This window comes from Pristiophorus japonicus, chromosome 12 (genome assembly GCF_044704955.1).
Source record: "Pristiophorus japonicus isolate sPriJap1 chromosome 12, sPriJap1.hap1, whole genome shotgun sequence".
Taxonomy (NCBI): Eukaryota; Metazoa; Chordata; class Chondrichthyes; family Pristiophoridae; genus Pristiophorus; species Pristiophorus japonicus.
Window position 1 is genome coordinate 176,798,981 of NC_091988.1, and position 12,099 is coordinate 176,811,079.

Sequence of the window (12,099 nt, forward strand, 5' to 3'; positions counted from 1 at the left end):
AAGTTTGAGTCCCAGGGCATTCTGTAACTCGCACCCACCAGTGACACAAGATTACTTTCAGAATTTTTCAGCGGGGACTCTGGGTGGGGCGCCCCGCGAAACGTAGCGTCTCACCTCAGAGGAAGGAAAACCCGATGTCCGTCTCACCCTCCAGCAAGCACGCTTCCTGTTGGCTGAAGAAGGAGCTGCACCAGCGACAGTAGTCATGAAGAAGTTGGAGGACCCCTCTTCCCTGTCCTCCTGTCTGAAGGAGGAGGCATGTAGGCGAGATGCCTAAAGACGGAAATAAAAAAAAAAGGAGGGGGAGGATAAATGTACAAAAGAAGGTGCAATTACCCTTGTTTGAATTGCAAACTGATTTTGTCACAATACTGCTCCTTTTACACTTTTAGTTGAAAGGCTTTTTTCAATTAAATTTGACCAGATTTGAAAAAATGTTTAAGGAGCTCATGACGAGAGCTAGAATTGATTTAATTAAAAAAGATATATAGGCCTGATTGCAATACTTTAGTTTTAGGCTCCGGAACAGTTTTACTTGCTTTCATACTAATGCAGCTCCAAATGCAAGGATCTTACACTGCTGGCAACATTGAATCTCATTGAAACATATAAAATTATTAATGGGCTTAACAGGGTGGATGCTGGGAGGATGTTTCCTCTGGCTGGGGTGTCTAGAACTAGGGGGGTCACAGTCTCAGAATAAGGGGTCGGCCATTTAGAACTGAGATGAGGCGAAATTTCTTCACTCAAATGTTGTGAATCTTTGGAATTCTCTACCCCAGGGAGCCATGGATGCTCAGTCGTTGCATATATTCAAGACAGAGATCGATAGATATTTGGGTACTAAGGGAATCAAGGGATATGGGGATAGGGTAGAAAAGTGGAGCTGAGGTAGAAGATCAGCCATGATCTTATTGAAAGACAGAGCAGGCCAAATGGCTACCCAAAAATAACTTTCCAGATTCACTAGGGCCTGCTCCTTAAATAAATTTACTTTGTGAGAGATCTACAACACTAATATGGCACATAATTCAACATCAAAGTTTGGATCACTCCAAGTTGAATCTCAGTCTCAACTGACATTTACATCTTGAGCCTCCCCCACTCAGATCAGCACTCTCATGACTGGGTCAAATGTGAGTGAAGAGGGGGAAGTGCCCCTACTGATGGCTTAATCATAATGTTGATCTTGGTGTTTTGTGACTTGGAAGGGGCAGGATCCATAGATATTTGGGAGCCTATCTTCTGTGTTTTCTGCCAGAATTGCCATTTTTTCCTAGTGCTGCAGAGCTAATCAAAAGCAACAGGAAGTTCTGTCTTCCATTAATATGATTGGTGCCTGGCCTCAATGAGGCAGAATCAAACTGAAGTATTTTAAAATTCAAATCAGTGGTGTGAAATAAATCTTTGTTTGGCCTTAACACCAATGCTATCAAAAGAAATGGTAAATTCCACCACCCCATATCCTGCTTACAGCAGCAGTAACCCAAAGTCAGGTATCGGGGCCAACAGAGAGATGGTGGATGAAACAATGCTTTTGCCATCAGGCAAAACCTTCACAAAATTCAGCAGTAAGCTTACTGCTCACTGCAAAACCCAAGAGCTAATGTTTTGAATATAGAAGATAAAGGAGATTTTTTTAAACATTCTTCAAAGTTTATTACAATAACCCGATGATCCCATGTCTTGATTGAAATGATTGCTGCCTGATTAACGACCAACTCATCAAATTACCTCAAATTGAGAAATTGGCAAAAAAGGACCCTGCATGAAAACAACGGAGAAACATTTCCCTGAGGTGCTTATTAGTCATGTAAACCTCCAAGAGAAAGTGAGAAATGTATTTAAAAATTCCAATGAAAAGGGTTAATTGCTTTGTATAGCATTATCTCATACTTATTTGAATTTTAATTAGTTTTAAACGAATTTTAAACTCCATCTTAAGACTAAACGTGAAACGAACATGAATCATAGGTAAAATTTAATAGTTAACCAATTAAAATGGCAGCTAATGACTCCACACTTAAAAATTATTTGATTATAGATCTAAATATGATAAAATATGAACAGGTGAATATTTTCTGATCACAAGCACATCATACCTTCTGTGGCACCTTGCAAATTACAAAGATGCATTTTATTAAAAGAATGTTTGTTATTCTGGGATCATGAATAGCGAGGAGAAGCAATAGCGGAAGTAATACTAAAATACAATAGTTAGTTGTCCCTCAAGGCTCAGACTGTTCTGAAACAATATTAAAACAAGATCACATTAATAAATCAAGTACTGCTGGTTGATGCTTCATTCTCATCACTTTTTTCAGTGGTGGAGATGCCTACATAACTCATTTGGATCTGGGGCTGTGAGTTAAGAATCTCCCACCATGCAAGAGAAGGAAGAAAATACACTGCGACCAGCCCAACATACTGGATTTATATAACATGATTAACACATTGACACATGACTGGCCTTAGGCACATACTCCTCATGGCTGCATAGACCACCATTCTTTAGGTTGTCTTGCGCTAGTGCTTATTATGGGCTGGATTACTTCCCTATAGCACTCTGGTTTAAAAAAAACTCAACTCCCAATCTGCCACCTCAAGAGTCCCAGTCTCTCACATCCTGCCCACCCAAGTGACAATCTGCTGTTCCTGCCCGCCAGAGTCCCAATCTATCATGTCCTGCCCAAGTGACAATCTCCTGCGTGAGCGCCAGAGTGCTAATTTCCTACCTGCCTTTCCTTTTTCCGCTTCCCAACCAAGTCCAGATCAGTTATCTCCTTACAGTCTGTTGCTGTGAATTGTAACAACAGTTGCCCTGACAGCAGATTATAGTAGAAAACTAGAATGCTCTGCCCTAAATAGCTGTGGGTGTTGGGACAATTGGAGCTTTCAAAACAGAGATTGATAGATTTTTGTTAGGTATGAATATCAAGGGATATGGAGCTAAGACAGGTAAATGGAGTTGATGTACAGATCAGCCATAATCTAACTGAATGGTGGAGCAGGCTCGAGAGTCTGAACGGCCTAATCTTGTTCCTTTGTGGCCGTGGGTGGGGGGGGGGATTTTAACCCCCAAAAATGGGTGGGTGGGTTGAGGTCGGGTGGGAGGTTAAAGTGTTAAAAACCTGAATCCTAACCCCAACCCGGCCACTTCCAGTTTTAACGCAAGCAGGACAGGGGTCAGAGAGCCAGCCCACTCATAGGAGGCAGCTTAGCACTTTAAATATTATAATGAGCCTGTGTGTGTCATTTTTAAGCTCCAACGATCCTAGCCCCTCCCCTCTCCGACGATCCTGGTCCCTCCCCCTCTGTTGATCCTGGTCCCTCCCCCTCTGATGATTCTGGTCCCGACCCCTCTGATGATCCTGATCCCGACCCCCTCCTACGATCCTGGCCCCTCCCCCTCTGATGATCCTGGCCCCTCCCCCTCTGATGATCCTGGCCCCTCCACCCCCGACGACCCTGGCCCCCTCCCTCTGATGATCCTGGCCCCCTCACCTCTGATGATCCTGGCCCCTCATCTCTCTGATGATCCTGGCCCCCTCACCTCTGATGATCCTGGCCCCTCATCTCTCTGATGATCCTGACCCTTCCTCCCTCTGATGATCCTGGCCCCTCCTCCCTCTGATGATCCTGACCCCTCATCTCTCTGATGATCCTGGCCCTCTCACCTCTGATGCTCCTGACCCCTCCTCACCTCTGATGATCCTGACCTCTCCTCCCTCTGACGATCCTGGCCCCGACTCAATCTGACAATTTTGGGCATCGACCCGCTTTGACGCACTTGGCCTCCCTCATCTCTGCTCCCCTGGCCTACCCGCCCGATAGCCAGCCAGCCTCTCAATCTGGCTGGCTGCAGGTGGGAAACAGATAAAAATAATTTAAATCAGGCTTTTCTGTTAAATTGGCAGAGCCTGAGGGGAATCCATTCTCCCAGGCTTCCCATTCGCATTCTAGCCGCCCCCCCTCCACCCCCCCCGCCCATCCACATTCACCACCCGCCTCCAAGATAAAGTTCCGGCCTATGACTTTGTGAGTAGTGGGAAAATGTCACACTGTATCAATGGGATATGTTGCTTTCATTAAGAGTGACTGATTTTTAAAAAAAAATTGTTGTTTTAAAAGTTGATAAGTGAAGAAAAGAATTGTGTTTTTTTCCCAAAAAATTGTTTATTGAGAAATAATCCCGGTAATAAATAGAGAACATGAGTGCATAGGTCTAATGCTCCTCTTTACATTAGTGGATGTTTTTGAAACAAAGGTTTTAAAAAAACACTAATAATGAATCCATTTAAAAGCTTTTATTTTAAATAATTAAATTATTTCATTTAAAAAAAATCTTTAATGAGAAATTCCCAGTTGCAGATAGGGAACTGAATATGTAGTTTTCACAGTAAATGGTCGGAATCACAAAACACAATTCACAAAATACTTATCAATGTCTTGGAAAATTCAATATCCATGTAATGAAAAAATAACTTGAACTAGATCCTAATTATAAATGGGCAGACTTGTGGAATGAGATGCCCCAAATTATAGCAAAAAAAAAATCAAAAAATGGTTAAACATAAAGTGAGAGGAAATCCTTTGTTGTACAATGTCCGTAATAAAACAGGGGAACTGGAGACAATCATGCATTGCGAGGAACCTGACATAGTAGGGATTACTGCGACATGATTAAAGAAAACTCAGGACTGGAAATTAAACATCGCAGAGTATAACATATTTAGAAAAGATAGAGAGGGGAAAAGGGGAAGTGGAGTTGCTGTACTTATTAGGGATAACATAATGGCAGTAGAAAAAAGTGAGGCAGCTATCAGCAAGTCAAAAATAGAACCCATTCGGACAGAGATAAAAGATAATAAAGGATCAATCTACAGACCACCTAATAGTGGAAGGGAGGTGGAGAAAGAAATAGGCAAATAAATTAGGGAAATGAGTAAAAAACAGAAAATAATAATCATGGGGGATTTCAACTACCCTGATATTAATTGGAAAGAGGTAGGTAAAGGGGATAAGGGAAAGGAGTTCCTACATAAGCCAATATGTAAAAAGCCCAACAAGGGGGGGATTCGCTTTTGGATCTAGTAATGAGGAATGAACCAGAACAGATAAGAGAAGTAAAAGTAGGGGAACATCTAGGCAACAGTGACCATAATATATAATACGCTTTAAGATGATAACTGAGAAGGACATAAGCATGAGGAAAACCAGGGTAATAGATTGGAGAAAAGCTAATTTTGAGGGGCTAAGAATACAGCTTGGGAAAAAATGGACAATAATATTGGCAAACAACGATGTAGAACAACAATGGGAAACATTTAAAATGGTGTCCAACAGAGTGCAGGAACAATATATTCCTCTAAAAGGAAAGAACAACCTAAACACTAATGACACTCCATGGATGAATAAAGCCATAAGGGAACAATTGGGGGTAAGGAAAGAGGCATACAATAAGTATATAGGCAGCAGGGGAGTGCACGATAAGGGAGAATATGAAGAGATTGGGAGAGAAGTCAAAAAACAATTAAGAAGGCAAAGAGGAACTATGAAATAAAATGATCAAGGTCCATAAAACAAAACAGTAAAATATTTTACAGGCACATCAATAAAAAAGGAAGGTTGGGATGGGAATAGGGCCATTAAAGGATAGACAGGATAATACCACAGGTAACGATAGCGAGATGGCAGAAATATTAAATAATTATTTTGCTTCAGTATATCAGGGAGATAGAACAGGTGGACATGACATTGGATGATGACATTAGTAATGAGATAAGGGCAGTTAAAATAAAAAGAGGGGATATATTAAATAAACAAATCAAACTCAAAGAGGATAAAACCCCTGGTCCAAATGGATTACATCCACACATTTTAAAATAATCTAGGAAAGAGATAGCAGAGGCATTACTACACATATTTAATAATGCGTTAGAAAAAGGTATAGTGCCAGAGGACTGGTGGATAGCTAACGTAATACCTATATTTAAGAAAGGGAATAGAACATGTCCAGGAAATTATAGACCAGTCAGCTTAACATCGCTGGTAGGAAAAATAATGGAATCCTTACTAAAGGAGAAAATAGAAGAACATCTAGAAACCAAAAATATAGTAATTAATAATGGATTTCAAAAGGGAAAGTCTTGCTTGTCCAACCTCATTGAATTTTTTAATGAGGTAACAGAGAGAATAGACAATGGTAATGTAGTAGATGTAATTTATCTAGATTTTCAAAAGGCCTTCGATAAGGTATCCTATAATAGACTGATGAACAAGGTCAGAGAATGCAGAGTCACGGAACAAGTAGCAAAATGGATAGCTAGATGGCTTCAAGACAGAAAGCAGAGAGAAGGGGTGAAAAGGTAGCTATTCACAATGGCAGAAGGTGGTCAGTGGTGTTCCACAAGGATCAGTGTTGTTCAATTTATATTAACGATTTAGACCTTGGAATCAAAAACACAATTTCTAAATTTGTGGATGACACCAAATTGGGTGGGGGGCGGGGGGGGAGATGAGGGGATAGTCAGTACTGAGGAGGACTGCATTAAATTACACGAGGACATTAATAAACTTGCAGAAGGGGCATATAAGTGGCAAATGAAGTTCAACACAGATAAATGTGAGGTTTTACATTTTGGTAGGAAGAATAAGGAGGTCACTTTTTACTTGGAGGGTGCGAGTGTCGGTGGGGTAGAGGAACAAAGGGATCTCAGAGTACAAATACACAAATCACTAAAAGTTGCGACACAGGTTAGCAAGGCCATAAAAAAATAGCAATCCAAGCAGTAGGGTTTATTTCTAGTATAGAATTTAAATAGGGAAGTTATGCTAAACCTGTATTGAACCTTGGTTAGACCACATTTGGACAACTCTGCTCACCATATTATAAAAAGGATATAGATGCACTGGAGAGGGTGCAGAGAAGATTTACAAGGGTGATACCAGAAATGTGAGGGTCATCATCATCATCATAGGCAGTCCCTTGGGATCGAGGAAGACTTGCTTTCAAAACATTTTAATAATTTTAAAGACCTCTATTAGGTCACCCCAAGCCTTCTTTTTTCAGGAGAAAAGAGAGCCAGCCTCTATATGCCTTACGCTAAACATTAGTAAGACAAAGGTCCTACACCAGCCTGCCCTCGCCGCACAGCACTGCCCCCCAAACATCAAGATCCACGACGTGGCCCTGGACAACGTGGACCACTTCCCCTATCTCGGAAGCCTCCTTATCAACAAGAGCAGGCATTGATGATGAAATCCAACATCGCCTCCAGTGCGCCAGTGCAGCCTTCGTGAATTCTTAGGTGGCTGTACAGTCCAATACGAGAACCACAGTTTCTGTCACAGGTGGGACAGACAGTCGTTGAAGGAAAGGGTGGGCGGGGAGTCTGGTTTGCCGCACGCTCCTTCCGCTGCCTGCGTTTGATTTCTGCATGCTCTCGGCGACGATACTCGAGGAGCTCAGCGCCATCCTGAATGCACTTCCTCCACTTAGGGCGTTCTATGGCCAAGGACTCCCAGGTGTCAGTAGGGATATCGCAGTTTATCAGGGAGGCTTTGAGGGTGTCCTTGTAACGTTTCTCTGCCGGCCTTTGGCTCGTTTGCCGTGGACGAGTTCCGAGTAGAGCGCTTGCTTTGGGAGTCTCGTGACTGGCATGCGAACTATGTGGCTTGCCCAGCGGTGCTGATCAAGTGTGGTCAGTGCTTCAATACTGGGGATGTTGGCCTGGACGAGGACGCTAATGTTTGTGCGTCTGTCCTCCCAGGGGATTTGCAGGATCTTGCGGAGAAATCGCTGGTGGTATTTCTCCAGCGACTTGAGGTGTCTACTGTACATGGTTCATGTCTCTGAGCCATACAGGAGGGCGGGTATTACTACGGCCCTGTAGACCATGAGCTTGGTGACAGTTTTGAGGGACTGATCTTCAAACACTCTTTTCCTTAGGCGGCCGAAGGCTGCACTGGCGCACTGGAGGCGATGTTGGATCTCATCATCAATGTCTGCGCTTGTTGATAAGGAGGCTCCCGAGATAGGGGAAGTGGTCCACGTTGTCCAGGGCCACGTCGTGGATCTTGGTGTTTGGGGGGCAGTGCTGTGCGGCGAGGGCAGGCTGGTGTAGGACCTTTGTCTTACTAATGTTTAGCGTAAGGCATATAGAGGCTGGCTCTCTTTTCTCCTGAAAAAAGAAGGCTTGGGGTGACCTAATAGAGGTCTTTAAAATTATTAAAAGGTTTTGAAAGATTGGAATCAGAGAACATTTCCACTTGTGCGGAAGAGCATAACTAGAGGCCATCAATAGAAGATAGTCACCAAAAAATCCAATAGGGAATTCAGAAGAAACTTCTTTACCCAAAGGGTGATGAGAATGTGGAAATCGCTACCACAGGGAGTGGTTGAATATAGATGCATTTAAAGAGAGGCTAGAAAAGCATATGAGGGAGAAGGGAATAGAGGGTATGCTGATAGATTTAGATGAGGAAAGACGGGAAGAGGCTTGAGTGGGGCATAAATACCGGCATGGACTGGTTGGGCCGAATGCCCCGTTTCTGTGTTGTATATCCTATAATCCAATAATCCCAAGTAATAAAAATGTAACTTATGCAGTCACTGTAAACCAGTGACCCTGCACCATCCTGTAAATAGGGCAGCTTTGATAGGATTGAGCAAATTTCACCATTATTTTTAAATTTAAAGAAATTGACAGGTATTCATTAAGGCTTCCAGAAATATCGTAATCGCTTGCAGCTGTACACATTTATTCAGTCCAAGTGGCACAATCCTTCAGTACTTTGGTCTCAGATCTGAGTAACATACAGAAAGTTTTGACAGTTCCATATGAAATTACTATTTGCTGATCATGAAGAAGTCCTCAAAATATCTACCGCATAGGGCCTCGAAATGTGCAAAGCATGCCTCTCATTGATATTCTTGTATGTGGTGTAGACTCTATACTATTATCCTTTCTACAGGCATCAGAACTCAGAGGGTTTGTGCACGTACAGGTCCCCCCAGTCATTTGGATTTGTGCGCAGGCTACTCTACTCTCACTCTACTGCTCTCTTGCCAGGCTGTTAATGAATTATTGCATTATTAAATTAGACTGACGTGAACTTTGTTCATTTAGCACTCATATCCTCTTCCTGATTGCTTCTCTCTCCTCTCTCTATAAAACTCTGCAACTTATGCCCCAACCCTGTACACATACACACAGCTCTTCAGCTTCCTTCTGTCTACTGCCACTGAATCTCTCGATACATCAAAATCAGGTACTGAGGTGCTCATCAGTACCATTACTGCCTCACCTTGCTGAAAAAGTCCACTGCTTTTCCTCGCTCTGTTGGCAAGTTTCTCACTTGTTAAGTTTCATCTATAGTCATGCAACTCTACCAAATAGCAAAACGTTGAATACTACATGCATTGCCTGGTTTATAAGGAGCACTGTACATGGCATTATACGATTTATTACAAATTATATAACAAATGACACCCAGTCAAAATACAGCACTGCATCCTGTATGCACCTCTTTATCGGCCCAAATTTCCCCAGCCACTTAAAACAGCGTAGTTAGACGTGGTGTGCCGACTTCGTGGTGGAGAAAACGCGCCAAAAACTTACCAGGGTAATTTGGCCGCTCCTGGATCCCGTGGCATGGCGCTGCGAAACCTGCAGGGGGCGGAGCTTGAGCCGCGCTTGCTCAGCGCAGCCGGCAGGGGGGCAGGGCTTGGGCCCAGCGTGTCTTCAGGTGCTGGCAGGGGGACTCATGTCCGTTTGTGCGCATGCGCAATGAGCCAGGAACCTTGTCAATCGGCCATTTAAAGGGAGAGCGTACTCAGTGCATCAGCAGCATTGGCAGTGGGCCATATTGGAAGGTAAGGTGTTAATATTGATTTATGGGTGGCTGAGGGAGTGGAAAGGAGTGCTGCATAGATGCATGCAAGGTGAGAACTGTGTTTTTTCAACATTACCTGAGTGTGAATCCGATACACCAATGATGCAAGAGCATGCAACAAGAATGAAGAACTTCTTGCATGAGGAAGTGGAGAAACTAGTCACTGTTATTGAGGACAGATGGCAGGAGCTGGATATCAGTAAGAGTGGTCCCACAAAAGTTCCACGCAAAGAAATGAGGAGACACTGGAACCTAGTTGCAGAAGAATTCTCCACAGGGGTGAATACCGCAAGAACTGGAAGCCAGTGTAAAATGAAATGGCAGGACGTTGGTCAAGTAGTGAGTGTAAGTATTATCTTGAGTTTTAAATGGAATTGCAATTGTTACTGTAATCATCTGTATATGTCCCATCCATCAGAAGCTCACCATGTGGCAAAAATTATATTTTCATCTTTGCAGAAGAAATTGGCCCACAACAAAAGCGAGAGAACTAGAACAGGAGGAGGGCCGCCAAATCTGCACCAACTATCACCACTGGAACAGAGGGTCGCTGCCTTGCTGAGTCGCACCTGCAGAAAAAGAATCAGCTGTGCACAAGCTGGGCCCATACGGGAGGGTGAGGGTCAATCATGGAAATGCATCGTCGCCCTTCAAATCAACCTGCTGACTGGCCTGCTACGCGTGAGACTACTCATTCTACCCATCCTACCCCCTCTTTTCCTGCTAACCATTTGACTGGTCTGTTGTATTTTGCAGAAGAAGAAGATAATCTTGAACATCCTGAAGATGATCCAGATGCGTCCGCTCCAGACCAAGGCGGGTGGGGGAAGGAGGGGTCCATGGATCTGTGTTCATGGGAGAATGCTGATCGTGATATGGATCAATCCATGGTACAGGGCATCACTTTGCCAGACACCTCCATGAGCTCTGCCATGACATTCCTTGGTTTCACACCTTCATCCTGGTGTGCCTGTCATCACACCTTCATCACCCTGCCTTCCCAAGCCTACTCCTGCACATCATTCCTCACACCAACCTACCTTGCACATCCACCCATCCCTCTCTGTCTATGTATCTACTCACATCCCTATCTGACTAACCACCACTGACACTCGCCCTCATCCTAATGCAATCGTACAAGTAAAACCACAGGAGGCGGTCATTTAACAATGTCACACCACTCCCTCATAGTCATCCTCTACAGATGTAACCCATCCATTCCTTACACTCATTCTATCACTCTCACTAAAAGTTCTCTTCTTTCCCTCCTTGCAGGAGAAGAGAGCCCAGAACAATAGGGAGAGATAGAGAACCGGAGGAGGCCCTCCAATATTCACACAATTGACTCCAGCAGAAGAGGAGGTCTTGGAGATATCTCGAGTAGCAGAGCTGCTGCAGTGGGAGACGGAGAGTGGGGGACATCCCAGTAACCTGATGACAGAATTACATCTCAGACAGCCACATGGCATACAGCAGTCACTCATATGGTGACTGATGTCAGTAGCCAGTGAATTTTCATCATGTGCATAATGGTAACGTAATCCATTCTTAATGTAACACTTCTAAATTATCTCTTTACTCTTCCACAGGTCCATCATGTGCCCCTCCCCAACTATCCAAGCTGAGGATTAAGAAGACTTCTCAGAGGAAGCTACAGCGACTGAGGGTGCAGCGTCAGCAGACCCAAGCACACAGCACCAGTGCAGATACGCACACCTTGGAGGGCCCTGTGCGAGATAGAGAAGTGTTGTCACCTGGTGTCTCACACTGCACAAGTGAGCAAGAGCAGATAGTGTTGACAGGGACAGCAGTGGAGACATTTCACCGGAGGGCACAGGACGCTCCAAGCTCTGCTGAGCTGCATGCAAACTCTGAGTCTCAGGGGCCATCGAGAAAGGGGGTGATCTTGAAGGGGCAGCAACAATTGTATGAAGCTCTGGCAGATTTTGCAGCCATGATGCTGCAAATGTGAAAAGAATGGAGAAGTCCATCTCCAAAGTGAACACCACCATGTCGCTGGCAATGGCGACGATGTGCTCTTCCATGGAGCAGAAAATGCACCACTCACATGAGCACGTGCTTGCTGTGGACAACGGATGACAGACGTTCATAGACCTGGCCATTCATCGCCCCATTGCTGTGCAGAAAAGTACTCTCCAGCTCCTTGGTAGCAGGAAATTGCGGGTGGCGCATGAGAGGGAA

At 44.0% G+C, this 12,099-nt stretch overlaps 1 protein-coding gene across 3 annotated transcripts in view; it reads right to left on the reverse strand.

Moving 5' to 3' along the window:
* Window positions 1–12,099, reverse strand: part of nol4lb (nucleolar protein 4-like b) — a 322,631-nt gene that overhangs the window by 51,290 nt on the left and 259,242 nt on the right. For all 3 annotated transcript variants that reach the window (XM_070896203.1, XM_070896201.1, XM_070896202.1), the window contains one exon: window positions 115–273. In XM_070896203.1, coding sequence (XP_070752304.1) covers window positions 115–273 — 159 coding nt within the window. The remainder of the gene's footprint in view (window positions 1–114; window positions 274–12,099) is intronic.